General features: G+C 38.2%; 3 protein-coding genes across 6 annotated transcripts; 2 read left to right on the top strand and 1 right to left on the bottom strand.

Moving 5' to 3' along the window:
* Nucleotides 1–261: 261 nt before the first annotated feature.
* On the top strand, nt 262–3,545 carry LOC125587957. The gene is made up of 6 exons (XM_048759406.1): nt 262–751; nt 824–1,026; nt 1,105–1,307; nt 1,390–1,542; nt 1,631–1,823; nt 1,923–3,545. Exons 2-6 carry the CDS (start codon nt 924–926, stop codon nt 1,925–1,927), a joined length of 657 nt encoding a protein of 218 aa, XP_048615363.1. The 5' UTR covers nt 262–751; nt 824–923; the 3' UTR covers nt 1,928–3,545.
* Nucleotides 3,546–7,131: 3,586 nt separating this feature from the next.
* On the top strand, nt 7,132–10,172 carry BNAC05G45490D. 3 transcript variants are annotated; one of them, XM_013841513.3, is made up of 8 exons: nt 7,132–7,398; nt 7,989–8,378; nt 8,490–8,610; nt 8,927–9,239; nt 9,310–9,382; nt 9,458–9,548; nt 9,627–9,706; nt 9,789–10,172. In XM_013841513.3, the coding sequence occupies exons 1-8, from the start codon at nt 7,297–7,299 to the stop codon at nt 9,921–9,923; spliced, it is 1,305 nt and encodes a 434-aa protein (XP_013696967.1). In that variant the 5' UTR covers nt 7,132–7,296; the 3' UTR covers nt 9,924–10,172. The 3 variants fall into 3 exon arrangements, with proteins under 3 accessions (XP_013696967.1, XP_013696966.1, XP_048615362.1); XM_013841512.3 differs by having other exon boundaries at nt 7,989–8,411; XM_048759405.1 differs by lacking the exon at nt 7,132–7,398 and having other exon boundaries at nt 8,177–8,411; nt 8,494–8,610.
* Nucleotides 10,173–10,261: 89 nt separating this feature from the next.
* LOC106401075 lies at nt 10,262–13,243 on the bottom strand. 2 transcript variants are annotated; one of them, XM_013841510.3, is made up of 2 exons: nt 12,911–13,243; nt 10,262–12,620 (listed from the first exon to the last, which is right to left on the bottom strand). In XM_013841510.3, the coding sequence occupies exons 1-2, from the start codon at nt 12,916–12,918 to the stop codon at nt 10,607–10,609; spliced, it is 2,022 nt and encodes a 673-aa protein (XP_013696964.1). In that variant the 5' UTR covers nt 12,919–13,243; the 3' UTR covers nt 10,262–10,606. The 2 variants fall into 2 exon arrangements, with proteins under 2 accessions (XP_013696964.1, XP_013696965.1); XM_013841511.3 differs by having other exon boundaries at nt 13,083–13,238.
* Nucleotides 13,244–21,645: the final 8,402 nt, after the last annotated feature.

The following is a 21,645-nucleotide window of genomic DNA, read 5'->3' as shown; positions in this document are numbered from 1 at the left end:
GAGAGAGAGATAAACTTTTCCAATCGACACCAAATTAAAATGTTGGAAACAAAGAAATGAAACATGAAACCGCATGGCACAAAAAACGACAATCGTGACCGTATTAAAATATTGGGTACTTATTTAACTCGAAACGATTATTTGAGCTTTTCTAAACGAAATAAAAAAATTGTTATGGGGGTTTTCTTAATACATTAAAAATCTGATGGCACAATGGTAATAACCGAACTCATCTGTCCTGTTACCTTTCTTGTTAGATTCAATATCCAAATCTAGGGTTAACTTGTGAAACATGGATACCATGATGGAGACCTCCCAGGAGAATCAACAATCTACGGCTCAGAGGAAGCGCAAGGCGGATGAAATCGAAGGAGAGGGCCAGGATGATGGGGAGGACGACGGAGACGCGTCCAGCCGTGAGGGGTTCCAAGAATGGGACGTGGACAGTTTCGAGGATGGGCACCAATACATACCCAATAAGAAGATCGACCCAAACGATGAGGAAGCTCAAAAGATGCGTCGATACAGGCTTCTTGCGTCTCTATTTGATTTCAATGGGTTACAACAAATTATAAATCTTTTCTTGATTCTTTAGGGTTTCAACGTGGATAAAGAAAACTTTCCTGGGAGAGTAGCCTACCGAGAACTCTATCCTATTGATCTTGATCAACCTTTTAAGAGTGGTCTTACAGGGCGCGCCTACATGCAAAACAATGTCGATTTGACCGTGGACAAATTCAACAAAATCAACGTTTGTAGCTTATATCCCCTACAATTAATATGTTTCTTGTGATATATAATTCTTACTCTTTCTTGCCAACAGGGCTTGTCTCTTACATGTGTGTCTATTGTGAGGGCTGTTGTCTGCACTGTCTCCTGTTCACTCAAATCCTACATCACCTTCATGGCCACAGAGACTCCAGATGGACATCTTGTTGAATATCAAGCTAAAACAGAACAGATGCCATGGCAAAACCGAGCCCACGGCCTCTTCTGCAGACCAACTCCTAAACCAAAAGGCAAAAGGTATACACTTCTTGAATTTTTTCATCAAGGCATTATTGTTTGATCTCAACTTTTGTCTTTTTGTGTGCAATCCTCCAGTTATACACGTGCCCAGGTACGAGGATTGTGTATCCAGTGATTCTTCCGCCGATAGTATTGCATCTAGCCGCGGAAGCGACCAAGCATGGGACGTCGATAGCTTTGATGATGAATCCGAGTACCAACCCCCAGATAGAATGTGTCCCATCGAAGAGGAAATTAAACTAATGCGTCTTTATAGACCAAAGATGAACCGTAGCAAGGTTATACTTTTCTATGATATATTAATCACTCCGAGAAGAATTATACAACATTTATGGATCCTAAAGTTATCATTGTATATAGGGTTTCTATGTGGATGGAGAAACCTACCCTGGGGAAACTGTCTTTTTCTCTCAGGTTGATCTTGATGAACGCTTCCCCGGTATTGAGCTTACAGGCCGTGAGCACATGCAAAGCCTGGTAGATTTGGCTCTTGAAAAATACAACAACATTAAGGTTTGTAACTAAAACTATACTCTCAAATGTTAAATCATGTACGTGACACAATTTGCCTATATTTTAATCATACTCTTTTTTCTGCTAGGAAACAAATGTGACATGTGAATCAATTGTGCGGGCGAATCTGACGAGAGTGAACGGGTACAAGTTGTACATCACGTTCATGGCTAGAGAGTCTCCAGAGGGGGAGCTTGTGGAGTATCAAGCAAAAACGGAGAGGAAGGTTTGGCAACGGAAATATCATGCCATGTTTTGCAGGCCAACTCCAAAATCCAAAGGTTTCCTCTATCATAAAAACCTTACAACTAAACTTATGTTTTTCTAAATTTTGGTCTCTTTGTATTTGACTTTTGTTGTTGTTGTGAACTGAATTGCAGATTGAGCTTGTAATCAGGCTTGTGATGAACAAGTATCCAAGAGGAGTAGAAGAGCTATCTTTGGTTTTAAAATATATCTTTTATCTTTTAGTAGACCTAAGTGTAGGCATCAACGAATGTTTCCTCTAGACTTATTCAATAGTTGTAATGTGTAGAACCATTTCTTTTTGAGAATGGTACTAATATCAGTTCTTTTTTTTCATTTTGGGTTTAATTAAATTTCATCGGGTTGATTTCGAATGACATTGTTGGTAAATTGGGCTACCAAACTTGTTTTAGACATAGAATAATGGACACGTTCCATTAACTATTCACAAAAGACAATTGCGCGAGCAGTTGAACAGCAAGCAATAGCTAGAGTTTGAGTTGATATTTTCTCACCCAACGAGTTAGCCTTAGGAGCTTACTATGTCTTTTCTAATTCATTGACTCTTGTGGCTGCCTAAATGATGAACCAACAAATGCCTAACAATTGGACATCTTTAATTTAAGAAGTCTAATACTTCATCATCTGAATTGTTTGGCCTGACAAGACAAATCATAAACAGCTATTTAGATAGCTTAGATTGATCCTAATCGACCATAATGACTTCAAGTCGAGTTAAGTTCCATTTTGATGATTAAAATGAACACTTCTCTTGGGTCAGTGGTCGATTTGACCAATCTCGACTCTCTTTTTTTTTTTGTGTTTGGTAACTGATTGTGATAGAATAAGAGTACGATACGATGTCCCCTCCTACGACTTTGATCATCCAAACAAAAATATTATATCAAACGGGTTTATCGTTCTGACTAATTTACTTTTTGACACTTTAAATACTAAACTCTTAATCATCATAGCCAAACAGGAAGGTTGGATGAAATGTATAGACTTCCTAATTATCATTATATTTTGTTTAGTGATATATGGTTTGATACTAGAGTTTAACTGTCCACAAGTATCGGCCAGTAAAATTTGAATAACTACTATTCAAAAAGATATGAATCAGTTCTATTATTGTTATTTCTTTATCTTGACCATGTTTTGTTCGATTCTCTCACTAGAGGTTGTTTACAAGTTGGCTTAGCCCACACAACTCAATTGATAACTTTCTTGATTTGTCAATGGATTGACTTGCTGCGAAAGTGAAATGATTATGTGAATGAGACATGTTATTCTACACAGATTGGACTATAGTTAGACCTGGTCGTTCGGGTACCTGTTGGCGTGCGGATCGGATTTTTTGGATTTTGGTTCTCTTTTATAACACCTCCTAGGTCCTATTCTAGTAATTTTGCAAGTACGGATCGGGTTCGGATATAACACATCGGGTTCGGATCGGTTTTGTATCACATCATAGAACCCATAAAGTAATCATATATCGTTCGGATTCAGGTTATATCAGATCGGTTCGGATACACCCGAAATAAAATCTAAAATTTAAAAGTAAAACATAAGAAATATATATTTATTTATATATAATTAAGTATTTAAGGTAATTATTTAAATTTTAAATACTTATTGTTAGATAACATATCAAAATAAATATAAAATTGAATATTTGAAGTATATATTCATGTTTCATATAATTATATTGTATATTATTTTGGACATTCGGATCGGTTTCTTCGGATATTTTTTCGGTTTTTTCGATTTTTCGGGTTACCCGTTCGGGTTCGGATATGTTTTGTACCACCTTACAAGATCCATTCGGATATTTTTTACATTTCGGACCGGATACGGTTCGGGTTTTTTGGTTCGGGTTCGGTTCGGATTTCGAGTTACTGATATTATACCTAGGCCTAACTATAGTAGGCTGAATTTGTCGTCATTGACCTCAAATTTATTTTAACCATTAACAAAAACATTATGATCGATAATGGATTTCAACCAAATATTTTAAACTGTTAAATTACACATACTATATCTTACTCAAACTGCGTTTGTCCACATACCCCCTCTTTCTTTCTAATCTCTCTCTAAAGGTTTCGAAGAAAAAAAAAGACTTTGGTGGCCGGTGGCTACCAACCCTTTCTTTTTTTGTTTTTTGATCGGTAAAATATCTTCGATCATTAGATCGATTTTATGTTTCCGTTTTAGCGGATCTTTTCTTCGCAAGGCGATTTTGAAGTGTAAAAGTTTCAATCAAATCAGACTTGTTCATCACTCGCTATCTATTTTTGATTTGATTGATTCTGAATAAAGTTTGAAATCTGCTTTTCGCTCTGACCTCTATTCTTATTCCGGTGATGCTCAGTTCAGATGCCTTTTTCACCGCTCACTCTAACCACTTTCTAAGAGAATTAGTCTTCGCTATTTGATATATCCACTTGTGGTGTTCTGTAAAGCGTCTCTGATCGGAAGTAGGTGGAGTTAGAAGGATTCTCCAAATCGTTGTTGGAGAAGGTTCAGAAGAGTTGGCGTTCTTGTGACGGTCCAGCAAAGAGTCTTTCTACACCTCGATTTAAGCGTCCTCAGATATAAAATCCGGTGCATCAAGGCCTCTCTGTTTGAGTACTGTCGGTTAAGGTGAAAAGCAATCAGGGAGAATTCAAGTTTTAAGGTTAAAGCTTGAGGTAGATCAATCATGACAAAAGCTACGCCGGCGACAAGTACCGGCATCGGTGGTGGCGATAGAAACGACTCCTCAGTCTCCCATCTGTTACGGCGGCGCGTGCAGACACGTCTGCAGAAGCTCGAGTGGAATGTGACCTGGAAGGACGCGTGTTAGGAAGTCCTTGGAAGGGAGACGCGTGGCCTTTTACGTGTTACACGATTAGGTTTCGAGTCAATATATTAGGCTTGACAACTATATGGGTTTAATTTTAATTGAGTTTGTAATAATATGGGATTTGGGCTTTTACCTTTCTTGTATCTCTCCCTATTTGGATTTCTTTCAATGAAAGAAAGGTTGATAAAAAAAAAAAAATTACACACACTATATTAAACATGTCATTGTTTTATCGGAAACGTGTTTGAACACAAACGATACAGTAACTAAAATGAGTAGTTTCAAATTACAATTTTAAACGACATAGACATTTGTTTGTTGTCGGTCCATAGACATCAAAACACATTTGTCTTTTTTCATGCTGCAGAAGAAGCCGTAGATGAGTCCGACATGAGTTATTTTCCTCGAAGCAGCTTGTGGGCTCTACTTGGATGGTGGTGAGCGTCGAGACAATCATAATGATCAATAATTTGATAATTGAATACGTGAGAAAATTTATTGGGAAATGCACGTCACATTTGAAATATATTAACGACCTCTTTTAATTAACGCTTAGACGAACGGCTATAAGAAATTACACAAAAAAAAAACTTCACTAACCAAATATTAAACGTTTATATTATGTTTACGTGCTATGCGCAAAATACTAGATAGTAGTTAGAAATCTTATTATATTGTCACAATTACTCCACACTAGTTACAAAACTGTAAGTTGGATAAACATAGCATGGAAAGATTGTTGAAGAGATTACAGAAGATGTGTCAAGAAGTATTGTGGTAACTTGTAAGAACTGTTCTAGTGTTCTTCACTTTATTGTATATTCAACAATTCATTTTATAGTGTGTAATTGTAGCATGTGGTATAATACTTGGCTTGGGGGATAATATTTTTTAGTCGTCATATTTGGAATGTTTTTTATAGATCATCGTGACTTTTGATTTTTGAATACTTATAGTATTTGATTCGATCAAAAAAAAAAAGAATACTTATAGTATTTGATTATTTGAAAGTATGCATAGATAAGGCCACTTATAAAGTTCATCAACCTATATCCAAAGATTAGTCTTTTTGTCTTTTCAAAAGTAGCTTTTTAGTAGTATTACTGTGAAACCAAACTTTTTACTGGTACAACTTTATAAAACCAATCTACTTTAATATCCAAAATCACATAATTAGAAAAATCTTCAAACGCGTAAGAATGGATTTGATCGTGGAAAACGACATAATCGACAAGAACATGAGGCTCGAAACTTGCAAGTCCTAACGTTGAAATTTCCTCGTCATCTTCGTCAAAATCAGAGACAGTAATATTATTCGCTTTGTTTTCTTATGTACTTAATACACTTATTCATAAATATTTAAATGTTTTTATCAATTTTTTAAAAAATATTTATGAATTATTACTTAATTGGATTGAAGGGAAACTAAAAAAAAGAGTGGTAATAAAAGGAGTGTCAGTTAGAGGTGGACACTTTACCCGATACCCGAAGCCGCATCTGAACCCGATCCGAAAAGTCCGAACCGAAATCCGAACTGAATTAGCAAAATATCTGAACAGGTATTAGTTATGAGAGATGGATATCCGAATCCGAATGGATATCCAAAGATAACCGAACATATATATACTTACCCTTATATTTCTAATTTCCATCTTTTTTTTTTTTTTATATTTATATTGATGCTACACATACTTTAAGATCGAATTATATATATATAATTATGGAAAAAATGATTTGATATTCATTTAAAATACATGTCAAACTTTTTGTTTCGTGTATTAACAAAAGTTACATTCAAAGTTTAAAACAATACCCAAATTAATATCTATTTATTTTTAAAATATTATATCCAAACCTATTAATCATCCAATCTATAAAAATAAAAAAAATCAGTTAAGTAAAATATATATTTTTAAATACAAGAAACTTAAAAAATAAAAAATATTTTTTTTTCTTTTAAAATCTAACTATCTGAACCCGTTTCAAAAGAACTGAACCTGAATTAAAAATATCCGAATCCGATCCGAATTACAGAAATACCCGAACGGGTTCTCTATCCCTATACCGAAATACCCGAAAATCCGAAATACCCGATCCGAATGGATATCCGAACGCCCACCACTATTAAAAACAATACCCAAATTAATATCTATTTATTTTTGAAATATTATCTCCAAACCTATTAATCATCCAATCTATAAAAAATAAATATATCAGTTAAGTGAAATCTATATTTTTAAATACAAGAAACATAAAAAAATTTTAAAAAAAAATTATTTTAAAATCTAAATATCCGAACCCGATTCAAAATAACCGAACCCGAACTAAAAATATCCGAACCCGACCCGAATTACAGAAATACCCGAACGGGTTCTCTATCCCTATATCAAAATACCCTAAAATCTAAAATATCCGATCTGAACTCGAAAGGATATCCGAACGCCCACCCCTAGCGTCAGTGGCGACATAAGTGAACAGAAAAAAGTTAAAAACATTTCAGTATAATGTCAGTCGTGGATTCATTCATTCAACGTATATTAAAAAACCTTGAATTATTTCATTAAATAGACCTCTCTCCTTTACTCTCTCTCTGAGCTTTTGAGTTCATACTTCATAGTGATATTTAGTTAATTTACATATAATCGGGTTTAATATTTGGTCCGATGATGATGAAGCAAGAAGAATCAGCAGCTGAACAACCCGAAATTGCTATCATCGTGGCTGATTCATCTCCTCCTCTTCCTCCTCACTCTCCTCCTTCTCAGGTGAATATCTTTAAACACAAAAAAAATCCCATCTTTGTCTCTTCAAAACATAATACGCTTTTATTACTCTGGGTTTTTAGATTATAAGGTAAATATGTAAGCTTTATCTAATAATCTCTCTCAATTTCACGTGGCTTATTCAAAGGAAAGATCTTTATTGTTAATTATGTTTTAACTCTTTCTGATTTTTTTGCTGTAAAGTTTTAGGGTTTATGTTGGCTTTGACATCATATTAGGGATCTTGTCTTTTTTTTCTGTGGATTTGATCTATATCTGATTCACTTAGTAGCCATGAGAATCTCCGTTTTTGATTTGTTTATGTCTGTTTTAAATATCATTAAAAAAAAAAAACTGAGCTACTTGAGATTGTTTTATACATAGAAGAAGCTTACAAATCTATTGACTTGTTAAACTTAAGAGTTTTGGTATGGAGCAAGATTGTTTCTTTGAGCCTGAGATCTAGTGCTATTGCAAAGTTAGTATCTTTTTAAAGAGTCAAGTAAAGGAGGACCAAGCTTATGTTTAATCTCTTTTTTTGTGCATGAGAAAGATCTGAACTTTGACATGTGTTACTTCACTTACTTATATAGGTGAAAGAAAAATCTACTGAAGAAGATGTGCAGAGCTGCTCTCAACCGAGCGGAACACACTCGGATCTTTCAATACAAATACCCCCTAGACCAATCCCATTCGTTGGTGGCAGCCGTATCCCAAAGGGCTCACTAAAGTCCACAAGCTCATTCAAAAGCGGCGGCACCACATCCTCACCTTCACCAAGAGGCATCCTCCGTAATCTCAGCTTGAAAAAGAAAGTTGTAACCCATCCTGAAAGCGAGAGAAGCTCTCTACTCTCTCCCGGTCTCATGGAAGAAGGAGCTGCTAAAAAGGCCAATGCTTCAGCAACTTCGCCTTATTGGCAAAGATGCTTGTCTCTTCCGTCTAGACAGCCAGCAAAGTTATCCCCTGTGGTGCCTCCTCAGGTCTCAGCTGCTGTTCCCGGTGAACCTCCTAAGGTTGGGGAGTGTTTGCTATCTTACAATAAACTTTGTAAATAGATAAACTGACTAAATGGAGATTTTATTTTGTTGCAGAAAGATTCTATGCATCCACCAGTTCCAAGGTCTTTGTCCATGCCTGGGAGAAACAAAGTCATTGTTCGATCTATTTCTTTTGACAACCGCAAAGCTCATGTTGCGTCTGAAACAAGCGCAGGTACATGTTTCTAACACATGTTAACTTCAAGTGTTTTCATCTGAGTGTTGAGTTTAGGCGCAGTCAATTAACCAGTTTATACTTTGACTTTCTTGAGTATAACTTTCTGTCATCTACTTTTAAATTTTCATTGAACCAAACAGATACAGACTTGTGAGAAAACTTGAGGTCTGCATAATAATAGTATGAGTAATAGATTGAGTCATGTGCATTGCATATTCATTGAAAGAAATGTAGACCTTATTGGTGCAGTCATGTGCTATATGTAACATATACTAATTATGATCTTGCTTTTGATTTTTTTCTTCATTGGCAGATCAAATCTCTCCAGTTCCCACTGAAGAAACGGAAGAAGAGATTCCAGAGGAAGAAGCGGTGTGCAGGATCTGCCTAGACGAGTGCGAAGAAGGCAACACTCTGAAAATGGAGTGCAGCTGCAAAGGCGATCTCAGGCTAGTTCACGAAGCGTGTGCCATCAAGTGGTTTAGCACAAAGGGGACAAGAACCTGCGACGTGTGTAGACAAGAAGTCCGGAACTTACCGGTTATATTGCTGCGCGTGCCTACGTCTAATCAACTAAACAGCAGACGTGATCGCAGTCAACAGAATCTGCAGTCACAAACCGCTAGGTAACAACTTCTTAGATTCTTCTTCTTCTTTCAACTAAATAACACAACTGAGAATTGGATTGTGGTGCAGTGCTTGGCAAGAGTTTGTGGTGCTAGTTCTCATCAGCACGGTCTGTTACTTCTTCTTCCTCGAGCAATTACTGGTAAGCACCAATACAAATGATCTGTCTCGGTTGCTACTTTGTTGTAAAAAGATATTGACTTGTTTGTTTTTGTAGATTCGGGATCTCAACACGCAAGCTATCTACATAGCAGGGCCGTTTTCATTAACGTTAGGCCTCTTAGCATCTGTTTTCGCCATTGTCCTAGGTAAAAACACTCCCTCACAGACCCTTCAAAGTCTCTCTCTCTTTAACTTATGTTAATACCTTATCTGACTCTCTGCAGCTATCAGAGAATACATATGGACATACGCAGCACTCGAGTTTGCTCTTGTAGGCATGTTGGTTCATCTTTTATATTCTACAGTAAGCAATAATACTCTCTCACTTCCTCGCATTTGATTACTTGTAAAAATGGAAAAATATAATCTCAATCTCTGTGTTTCAGGTGAGGCTACCTGCGATATATTCTATACTATTTGCAGGGATTCTTGGTTTTGGAATAGCAGTGTGTTTAAACTCCTTGTACCTTAATTACTTCGCTTGGCGTGCACGTGTTGCAGAGAACTCAAATCCAGTGTGAATACACACGCCTATCCTTTGGTGTGTTTGTATTCTGGAAAAAGGAGAAGAAGGTGTTCATCTGATCCAGCAGTGACATGTAAAATGTAGATATGCCCACGTTCCTCATTTGTGTCCCCCTTTCCTTTAGGGTTCTTTTTTGGGGAAGATGATAAGTTTGTAAAAGAGACATTCTTGTATCAGGTGAAAAGAGTTTAATGTATGTGATCTGTTTCTTCTCTTCTGAATAAAGATGCTAATGTAGGTGACTTATGAGAACATCAGTTGGTCAACCAATGAGAGAAAAAAGGGCATTCCGAGAATCGAACTAGGGACCTCTCGCACCCAAAGCGAGAATCATAACAAAAGATGAAACTGATGCTATGTCACAGGTGAAAATGGATACCACTCTCTGACTGTAGCAACAATGTAGTTAGAAGCATATGCTGATTCAGCTACAAGTCTTGAGTAAAACTAAGAAAATACCAAAAAAAAAAAGCAAGAGTTAGCTACAAACAACTAAACAATCTCCAAGTCATGACTTGACCATATCACATGACAACAAAGAGGTATCACCAAGCTTTTTAACAAAAGGCCTCCCTGGGGACCTCCGGTTTTTTCTGAGTCAGTAAACCTGTACGCCAATAATAAACCGGTTCCACAAGAACAGTGATTTGAGCAAGTCATCAACAACAGGTAGATTCCTCAAGGTGGAGATTGATGATGGTCTTGGTCTTGAGAGCCAAGAACTGGCAAAGCAGCTGGATCAAGCTCATACCAACCTTCCAACACCCCTCTCCCTTCTGTTCCCTTCAATCTAAACGACGGCACCCTATGCGAGAATCTAAACAACTCATGAGGCGGAATCTCAAAAGTGTCCGCTTCCTCCTCCGGCAATGGACTGTAAACATATTTAAACCCTTCCACTTTAGACAAGAACCCCACAGACACCGTGCCTCCCTCTTCATGATCAGACAGTATCTCAACAAACTCGTACTCACGAGGAGAATCTGAGTCCTCCTCCTCCATGTCCCAGTTCTTGAAAAGAGCCCACGTTTCTCCTTTCCCCGGGAACACAGTGAAGTTCTTAGCGTTGCTTCTTGTTTTGCTTTGAACCAGATGAGAGAATAAGTCACAGCTAGTTGTCTTACCCTCATCCCCAAGTACGTATCTACCAACAGACACAGGCAAATCTCTTGTTTCCTCTGGCTCTAACCATACGTACTTCACCGAGAATCTTGGTTTTGTAACTTTTCTTATGACAGCGTAGAATCTAGGCATCCCCTCTCCTTCATCATACAAAGCCCATACCTGACGTTCCTCAAAACATCTCTTCTCCCTCAGCTTATCAAAGTCTGAAAACTCAGGATCCTCACAGCTGATAACATTTGGTTCTTCTGCTGCTTCTTCACCTCCTAAACTTGACTCCTCGTCCTCCGAATCATCTAAGCTTTCTTGTATCTTCTCCTTTGGGTTTAAGGTTTCATTAGACTGATGATGATGATCCTCATCTACCTTTTCAGTATCTACATTTTCACCTTCCCCAACGTCGTTGACTAAGTCAACATCATCATCATCGCTCACATTCTCGTTATAAGAAACCTGACGCTTGCTACGTACTGACCTCCGAGGCTCATGTCCTCCTGCTGCCATAGTATCATCATTTATATCATCTTCTGAGTCGCTACTACTCTCACTGTCAGAGCTTTCAATACACTCATCCATATCCTCTCTCTTCCTCTTCCTCTTCCTCTTTCCGGTATTGTTTTCCACAGTAGAAGCCGTCGCCTTCTTTCCAGGGGGCACATTGTTACTATCATCGTCCGAGTCGCTGCTACTCTCACTCTCAGAGCTTTCACTAGGCTCATCCATATCCTTTCTCTTCCTCTTCCTCTTTCCGTTATTGTTTTCTGCAGTAGAAGCCATCGCCTTCTTTCCAGAGTGCACATTTTTAGTATCAACCGGACGCTTGTGAGGCTCAGGGTAAGCCCTTTGTCCTGGAAACATGTTCTGTTGTGTCGGAAAAGAAACTTCAAAAGCAGTGAACAGCTTTTTGCAAGACTGGCAAACAACTTCTCTCTTGATATGCTCCCTCCCATACTCGTACCTGCTCCCACAAAAGGGACAAGAGGTCCAAAACGTTGGCCGAGGAGCGAAACCGTGTGGCGGCTGGCCTTGAGGTCTCACCCCGTTGAAGACATTCCTCGTATTAACACTTGCCTGCTGTGGTCTATACGGCGGCACAGGTGCAGGTCTCGTTCTGCGTTTAACATCATGAAGCATCCTCTTCTCTTTATCCAAAAGCATCCTCTGAGCCTCACCGATGAGTTTAAAAGCCGACTCGGCGCCGGGTAGCTTGTTTTTATCAGGGTGGAGAAGAAGCGCGAGCTTCCTGTACTGTTTCTTGATGATGGCGTCGTCAGCGTTCACGTCGACCTGGAGTATCCCGTACCAGTCCATCTCGTTGTTGCCGAACGTCTTCTCCGTCGCGGCGCAGTGCACCTCGCAGACCATTGTCATGTGAGATATGTTCTCAAGAGTGGAGTCCATGCTGTGAGCCTTGATGGCGAGCTTACGAGCGGCGGTGAAATTAGATTTTTGCATTAAGGCTTCTGCTAAAGCTTGGGCTCTTAGAGCCTCATCTCTATTAATATTCATTACCACCAGACAGTGAATATAAAATGCTCTTTGTCCAATATCCACCTCTGCTTGGATCCTCCTGTTACAGAAAGATAACGATTTTGACAGTTAAGTGAGCGTGCTACAAACTCTAAACTAAACCGTTAAATAACTGGTAAGGTGAAAAAGTACTATTGATCGTAATGAAAAAAACATAACAAGGTGTAACCTTTTCGAGTGTAATGAATAGAAAAAAAAAAAAGTAAAATTTGGGAAATTTTCGAAAATCCAAAAACCCTAAGCCGTGTTCCTCTCTACAATACAAGTTATACTGGGATGTGATTAAATGCATAATTAAGCCCAGAAACTAACAAAAGGTGGAGTTTTTACAGATGCATAAGATGTGATTGATACAGAGGCAGACTCGTGGAGGGAGACAAAACAGAGTAGGATTCTCAGAATTTTGAAATTGATGCACGATCCGAAGAAGAACAATGAATTGAAATGAAGGTTTTTAATTGGGTGGAAAAATAAATGAGAGAGATTTTTTAAGAGAGCTCACCGGAGGGATAGCAGACGATCGGCGGAGAGGAAGCGGTTAGAACTAAAAACCAAATCTAACCTTTTTTTCTGGTTTATGTTTTTTGTTTGTTTTTTCTTTTCTTCTAGTAATTTTTTTTATTTTATTTACAAAGATGACGTATTCTAATTAATTGCAGACCAGGTCCTTCAATTTTAGTTAGAATTGAAATTACGGTCAGATTCCGGATTAAATAATGGAAACATAATCTCGAACGATGCATTGTGCAGTTTTTTTTCCTTTTTCGTCTATAAACAAAGAAAACAAACAAAAATATTAGGAAAACTGTGATCATCGATACTATTAAATCATGATCATGGCTAATTGATTGAAGTTTAGTCCAACAATAACTATCTTATACATATTTTATAACCACTTCTTTGATTCCAAATTAATGGAAACCCACTTCTTCCTATCGTACTAAAAAACTGTCGAGAAATTTTTAATATTAAAATCAACTTTTGCATTTTACTCAACTTTCTAATAACTACATCTGAATAATCATATTATATTCACTATTCAAATTATATATTTATAAATATTAATTCTAATTTAAATAACAAAATCAAATTATATAAGTAAATTTCACAAATTGTATCAAAAAGTTTTAAAGCATAAAAATGTTTTTAACACAAAATGGGTTATAAGATAAATATTTTATTTTAATCTATTAAATTAAAACAACATCAAGACCTATCGATATAAGTGTGGTACAATTATTTTAATACAATTATTAAAACATTTTATTAATCATATAAGAAACATACTAGACTTTGATCCGCGCTTAAAAACGCGGAATTAATATTCGGTTGAAAAATTTGTTTATGTAATAAAAATAATTTTTTCATACTTTATATATTTTTAAACTTTTTATATAATCTACGTTAAAGTTATTTATATGATTTATTTTTTATTTTTAATTAGACTAAAATTTTGAAGATTTCATATAATTTTGACACGCACGTTTATTTATTTAACCCGTTTGCTTAACTTATTTTACCTTGATTTTATTTTTAATAGTATAATTTAAAACAAACTATTATATATTTTAACCTGTTTTGTATTGATAACTTTTTTTTATGTTTTAAACATTTTTCTATAATTTATGTTAAATGTATTTATATTTTAATACTACCTATCAATTTTTTTTGAGTATGTCATATTTTTCTATAATTTATGTTTTAATACTACCTATCAATTGTTTTTGAATATGTTATATTTTGTGTCAAATTTAAATCTAGAAAATATTAATGAATAATTAAATGTCATAAATAATATTAAAATTATTTAAGAAGGTTAGATTGTTATATAAATCATTTCGGATGGTTATAATGGTTTGGTATACAAACTTAGAATGGTATACTTTGTTGTGATAGTTTTTGTTATTGGTTACATTTAAGATGTGCATATTGTGTATGAGAGATTTTCAGATAGGAAAACATATATATTTCTCATAAAATTAGTATTGTGTAATTTGGTTATGATGGCTAGCATCGGGTTGGTTGAAACTTAGAATAGAGTATGTGTTAGTTTGATAATTTTGCAATGTGTGGATTAATAGATGTGTCAATGGCACAAGTAAGATTGTGTGGTATGAACTAATGGAATCCATATCACTACAAGAAAACACATGCTTAACGACGAAAATTAACGAGGAAAAACAATCCTCGTAAATTTGCGTCGAGTTTACGACGAATTTACGTGAAAAACTAAAGTCATCGTTATTTCCTCGTAACGTAACGACAAAACTGTTTCGTCGTAAAGTGGATGTAACTTTACGAGTATTTTACGAGGAAAAACTATTTCCTCGTAAATACGACGTAAACTTTGCGTGGTATTTACGAGGGAATAGTTTACGTGTATTTAGCGAGGAAATTTTTGAATCCACCAACTTTATAGGTGTTACACGTTTTTTTTGCCCACCTAATTAATTTTCGTCGTAAATTCATAGCAAAATTACAACTACCAGATTCGAATTTTCCTATAAATATGGATGTTTAAACATCATTTTAAACACACCAACAACAAAAAACGTGAAAGAAAAAAAATGGCTGGCTCCGGGAATATTTACGAGTTGCGGAAGTGGATGTATATGCATAGAGATGCTAACGGGAGAGTGACGAAAGAATACCTTGCGGGTCTGGAGACATTTATGCATCAAGCAGATTCAACACCGCTCGCCCAAGAAAGTGGTAAGATGTTCTGTCCTTGTCGGAAATGCAACAATTCGAAACTGGCAAACCGTGAAAATGTTTGGAAGCATTTAATAAATAGAGGTTTCACGGCAAATTACTATATCTGGTTTCAACATGGAGAAGGTTTTAATTATGATCAGAATGAAGCTAGTAGTAGTAATAGCAATTTTCAGGAAAAAGAACCGGTTGATCATCATTTGCATAATGAACATAGTTACCAGCAAGAGGAGATGGTAGATTATGATAGGGTTCATGATATGGTAGCTGATGCATTCGTAGCTCATGATGGAGATGAAGAACCTAATATAGATGCAAAAAAGTTTTACGAAATGTTAAACGCGGCGAATCAACCACTTTACAGTGGTTGTAGAGAAGGTCTCTCTAAATTGTCGTTAGCTGCTAGAATGATGAATATTAAAACTGATCACAATCTACCTGAAAGTTGCATGAACGAATGGGCGGACTTGTTTAAAGAGTATTTGCCGGAAGACAATGTGTCTGCTGATTCTTATTATGAGATTCAGAAACTGGTTTATAGTCTTGGGTTGCCTTCGGAGATGATAGATGTTTGCATCGACAACTGCATGATCTATTGGGGAGATGATGAGAAGCTAGAAGAATGTCGATTCTGCAAGAAGCCACGATTCAAGCCGCAAGGACGGGGACGTAATAGGGTACCGTACCAAAGGATGTGGTACCTACCAATTACAGACAGATTGAAAAGATTGTATCAATCAGAGCAGACTGCTGGAAAGATGAGATGGCATGCCGAGCATACTCAGACGGATGGTGAGATGACTCATCCATCAGATGCAAGAGCCTGGAAACATTTCAACAAAGTACATCCAGATTTCGCTAGCAATATCCGGAATGTGTATCTCGGATTATGCACAGATGGATTTAGTCCGTTCGGAATGTCAGGGAGACAATATTCATTGTGGCCAGTCTTTCTTACTCCATACAACCTGCCACCGGAGATGTGCATGCAACGGGAGTTACTATTCTTGACCATATTAATACCTGGTCCGAACCATCCAAAAAGGTCCCTGGATGTTTTCCTACAACCACTGATAAAAGAGTTGAAGGATTTGTGGTCAACAGGGGTGAGGACGTATGACTGTTCAACGAAGACGAATTTTACGATGCGAGCGATGCTTTTGTGGACCATAAGTGATTTCCCTGCCTATGGGATGTTGTCTGGATGGACTACACATGGGAGATTAGCTTGTCCATATTGTAATGGAACGACAGATGCGTTTCAACTGAAGAATGGTAGGAAGACAAGTTGGTTTGATTGTCACCGTCGATTTCTTCCCATTGGCCATCCTTACCGAAGAAACAAGAATTTGTTTAGGCACAAAAGGGTTGTGAGAGACACTCCTCCTCCATATCTAACTGGAGAACAAATTGAAGCGCAAATCGACTACTACGGAGCTAACGAAACAGTTCGTTGGGGTGGTAATTGGCATGTCCCTCGTAATATGCCAGATTCTTACGGTGTTCATCACAACTGGCACAAGAAGAGTATATTTTGGGAGTTGCCATATTGGAAGGATCTTCTTCTGCGCCACAACCTCGATGTGATGCATATAGAGAAGAATTTCTTTGAGAACATCATGAATACAATATTGAATGTCCCAGGGAAGACAAAAGACAACATAAAATCGAGGTTGGACTTGCCGGATATTTGCTCAAGAAGCGAGTTACATATTAAAAGCAATGGACAAGTTCCCGTTCCGATATTCAGATTATCTTCAGAAAAAAAGTCGGTGTTGTTCAACTGGGTGGCATCAGAAGTGAAGTTCCCCGATGGGTATGTTTCGAATCTCTCTAGATGTGTTGAAAAGGGTCAAAAGTTCTCCGGGATGAAGAGTCATGATTGTCATGTATTTATGCAACGACTACTGCCCTTTGCATTTGCGGAGCTACTTCCAACAAACGTACATGAAGCACTTGCAGGTACGTAGTGTATTATATCACAATAATTTACAAAATAATATATGACTAACAATGTGTTTAATTTTTTTTGAATATAAAAGGCATTGGAGCATTTTTCAGGGATCTGAGCACACGCACTCTTAAAGAAGAAGTTGTGGAACAGCTTCAGGAGAACATTCCCATCTTATTGTGCAACTTGGAGAAGATATTTCCTCCCGGATTTTTTGACGTCATGGAGCATCTAGCTGTCCACCTCCCATATGAGGCATTGCTTCGTGGACCTGTACATTACGGATGGATGTATCAGTATGAGCGAGCCATGAAATATTTGAAGGGAAAAGCAAAGAACCTCGCCAAAGTTGAAGGTTCTATAATTGCTGGAAGTTTGACGGAAGAAGTTTCTCACTTCACATCGTACTACTTTGCGTCAAAAGTACGTACACGGAGAAGAGCTCCAAGAAGATATGATGATGGTGGTGTTGCGCCAACATATGCAGTTGCTGGTGTTCCAGACATCTTTAGCCAGATTGGGCGACTCGGTGGGAAGTGTAAAGAGGTTTGGTGGTCGAGTGAAGAAGACGCTCATAGTGCACACACCTATATTCTACTCAATTGCGAAGATCCATTGATGCGTTATTTTGAAAGGTAACATATATTGACACTTCGAAACACATATAAGTATAATTAATTGTATAATTGCGAGAGATTCATTCCTATAAAATGTGATTTTACAGCCTATTTGTTTCTCAAGTCGAAGAAACATTTCCTGGTATATCCACAAGTGACGTAGACAAAAGGAAAGATCAACACTTCATTAAGTGGTTGCGGAATCAGGTACTAACTAAAACTTTTTTTCATACATTATCTGTATTTCATTAACATTCTCTTTATTTTTGCAGGTTGATTATGACGACGACGATGCAGATTATCCTAAGTGGTTACACGAAGTAATTCAATCTCCACTTGTAAAGGTCACCACATCACAGATGTATTTCACACGAGGCTATACTTTTCATACATATGACTATGGTAGACAGCGGGCGACCAGTAACTATGGAATATGTGTGAAAGGGGAAACAGATTTCTACGGGATCTTGACGGAGATTATTGAAGTCGAATTTCCAGGGATACTGAAGCTGAAATGCGTCCTCTTCAAATGTGAATGGTTCGACCCCGTCGTCAACAGAGGTGTTCGGTCTAACAAATTCGGTGTAGTTGATGTCAACGGTGGACGAAGGTACAACAAATTCGAGCCTTTCATCTTAGCTTCACAAGCAGACCAAGTTAGCTTCCTTCCATACCCTCGGATGAGAGATTCAGGTATAAATTGGTTAGCAGTGATCAAAGTTACACCTCGAGGACGAATCATCAGTGGAGAAGAACCACCATTGCAAGAAGAACAGATAAATGAAGTCGAGGAACCTGAACAAGAAATTGATGACATCCTTCTCATTGATCCGCATAATCACGAGTACGAAGATCTTACCGATGATGCCACAGACGAAGCTGTTGAAGACGAGTTTAATGAAAATGATGATGTTTCTAGTGATGACGAGAATGTCGATGTATCCGATTGATGTATTTGTTTTATGAATAAGATGAGGGAGTTTGTTTTATGAATAAGATAATGTGGGGTTTGTTTTATGAATAAGGTAATGCTGGGAGTTTGTTTTATGAATAAGCAAATGTGGGATATTGTGGTTTGGAATGGAAATAAAGATGGAGTTTGGAATATATGAAGTAGAAAATAAGGAATATGGGGTTTCGGGTTTTTGGTTTCGGGTTTTGGGTTTTGGGTTTCGGGTTTGGGCTTTCGGGTTTCGGGGTTTGGGGTTCTAGGGATATATGAAGTAGAAAATTAAAGATGGGGGTTTGGAATATATGAAGTAGAAAATTAAAGATGGGGGTTTGGGTTTCGGGTTTCGGGTTTCGGGTTTCGGGTTTGGGGTTTTGGGTTTGGGGTTTCGGGTTTCGGGTTTGGGGTTTCGGGTTTAGGGTATGGGGTTTGGGGGTTGGGGTTTCGGGTTTCGGGTTTCGGGTTTCTGATTCTAGGGATTTAAACATAACACTCGTTAATTCCACGTAAGCACAAATCGTCGTAAAGTCCACGCAGGATGAAATCGTCGTAAAGTCCACGCAGGATGAAATCGTCGTAAAGTCCACGTAGGATGAAATCGTCGTAAAGTCCACGCAGGATTAAATCGTCGTAAAGTCCACGTAAGACAACGAGGAAATAACGACGAAACCTAAAATTAAATATGGGGTTTGGGGTTCTAGGGATATATGAAGTAGAAAATTAAAGATGGGGGTTTGGAATATATGAAGTAGAAAATTAAAGATGGGGATTTGGGTTTCGGGTTTCGGGTTTCGGGTTTGGGGTTTCGGGTTTGGGGTTTCGGGTTCCGGGTTTGGGGTTTCGGGTTTCGGGTTTCGGGTTTCGGGTTTCGGGTTTCGGGGTTGGGGTTTCGGGGTTGGGGTTTCGGGTTTGGGGTTTCGAGTTTCGGGTTTCGGGTTTGGGGTTTCGGGTTTTGGGTTTCGGGTTTCGGGGTTGGGGTTTCGGGTTTCGGGTTTGGGGTTTCGGGTTTCGGGTTTGGGGTTTGGAATATATGAAGTAGAAAATTAAAGATGGGGGTTTGGAATATATGAAGTAGAAAATAAGGAATATGGGGTTTGGGGTTTCGGGTTTGGGGTTTCGGGTTTCGGGTTTGGGGTTTCGGGTTTGGGGTTTCGGGTTTCGGGGTTGGGGTTTCGGGTTTGGGGTTTCGGGTTTAGGGTATGGGGTTTGGGGGTTGGGGTTTCGGGTTTCGGGTTTCTGATTCTAGGGATTTAAACATAACACTCGTTAATTCCACGTAAGCACAAATCGTCGTAAAGTCCACGCAGGATGAAATCGTCGTAAAGTCCACGTAGAATGAAATCGTCGTAAAGTCCACGCAGGATGAAATCGTCGTAAAGTCCACGTAGCATAAAATCGTCGTAAAGTCCACGTAAGACAACGAGGAAATAACGACGAAACCTAAAATTAAATATGGGGTTTGGAATATATGAAGTAGAAAATTAAAGATGGGGGTTTGGAATATATGAAGTAGAAAATAAGGAATATGGGGTTTGGGGTTTCGGGTTTCGGGTTTCAGGTTTCGGGTTTGGGGTTTGGGGTTTCGGGTTTCAGGTTTCGGGTTTGGGGTTCTAGGGATATATGAAGTAGAAAATTAAAGATGGGGGTTTGGAATATATGAAGTAGAAAATTAAAGATGGGGATTTGGGTTTCGGGTTTCGGGTTTGGGGTTTCGGGTTTGGGGTTTCGGGTTCCGGGTTTGGGGTTTCGGGTTTCGGGTTTCGGGTTTCGGGTTTCGGGTTTCGGGTTTCGGGGTTGGGGTTTCGGGTTTTGGGTTTCGGGTTTCGGGGTTGGGGTTTCGGGTTTGGGGTTTCGGGTTTCGGGTTTGGAGTTTGGAATATATGAAGTAGAAAATTAAAGATGGGGGTTTGGAATATATGAAGTAGAAAATAAGGAATATGGGGTTTGGGGTTTCGGGTTTGGGGTTTCGGGTTTCGGGTTTGGGGTTTCGGGTTTGGGGTTTCGGGTTTCGGGGTTGGGGTTTCGGGTTTCGGGTTTCGGGGTTTGGGGTTTGGGGTTTGGGGTTTCGGGTTTCGGGTTTCGGGTTTCGGGTTCTAGGGATTTAAACATAACCCTCGTTAATTCCACGTAGGATGAAATCGTCGTAAAGACCACGTAAAAAGATTTAAACATAAATCACGTTAATTCCACGTAAGCAAAATCGTCGTAAAGTACACGTAAAGAAAAACACAGGCCTTTGTGATTCCTCGCCATTTCCTCGTAAAAAAAAACACGGGCCTTTGTAACTGCTCGCTATTTCGTCGTAAATTTACGACGAATTTGCGACGATATGTAATCTTATATATACACCCGACCGCTCACTCTTTCTTTCCTCTCTACTTCCTCTCTACTTCCTCTCCATTTCGTAGCAATGGTAAGCCTCTCTGATTCCTCTCTAATTTGGTTAGTTTAGGATATATTAGGTGGTTAGTATAGGGAATTTAGATAGGTTTGCGGATTTTATGTTATTTAGTGTTGATTAGGTGGATAATGTTGGAAAATATATTGTTGATGTTAATTTTAAAAATTTCATTTTTTTTTCCAGGTTCGAAAAGGAAGACTTACTGCCCATTACAGAGAGATCTTCGGTGAGCCGGGTAGTCGTTTAGACCCGGCCTCTTCTTCCGCTCCCAGTTCTTCGGGCCAGGAGACTGTCCCCGAGACTCAGTACACTCAGAGAGTCTCTGGGTCTACTTCTTCTAGTGCACCATCGGCTCCTCATGTGCCTCCTCCGATGCCTCCTCCTGTGCCTCCTCCGATGGCACCTCCGATGGTCGCTGATATTCATCCTGATCTG

Source organism: Brassica napus, chromosome C5 (assembly GCF_020379485.1).
Source record: "Brassica napus cultivar Da-Ae chromosome C5, Da-Ae, whole genome shotgun sequence".
In the NCBI taxonomy this organism is placed as follows: domain Eukaryota; kingdom Viridiplantae; phylum Streptophyta; class Magnoliopsida; order Brassicales; family Brassicaceae; genus Brassica; species Brassica napus.
The sequence above is the reverse complement of the archived record's forward strand: the minus strand, read 5'-3'. Positions and strand labels throughout refer to the sequence as shown.

Coding starts and splice junctions, on each gene's coding strand:
- LOC125587957 (XM_048759406.1), top strand. CDS start 924: ATGGACATCTTGTTGAATATCAAGCTAAAACAGAACAGATGCCATGGC. Junction 1,027..1,104: donor CCTAAACCAAAAGGCAAAAG/GTATACACTTCT, acceptor GCAATCCTCCAG/TTATACACGTGCCCAGGTAC. Junction 1,543..1,630: donor AAAAATACAACAACATTAAG/GTTTGTAACTAA, acceptor TTTTTCTGCTAG/GAAACAAATGTGACATGTGA.
- BNAC05G45490D (XM_013841512.3), top strand. CDS start 7,297: ATGATGATGAAGCAAGAAGAATCAGCAGCTGAACAACCCGAAATTGCT. Junction 8,412..8,489: donor TTCCCGGTGAACCTCCTAAG/GTTGGGGAGTGT, acceptor ATTTTGTTGCAG/AAAGATTCTATGCATCCACC. Junction 9,383..9,457: donor TCTTCCTCGAGCAATTACTG/GTAAGCACCAAT, acceptor TTGTTTTTGTAG/ATTCGGGATCTCAACACGCA.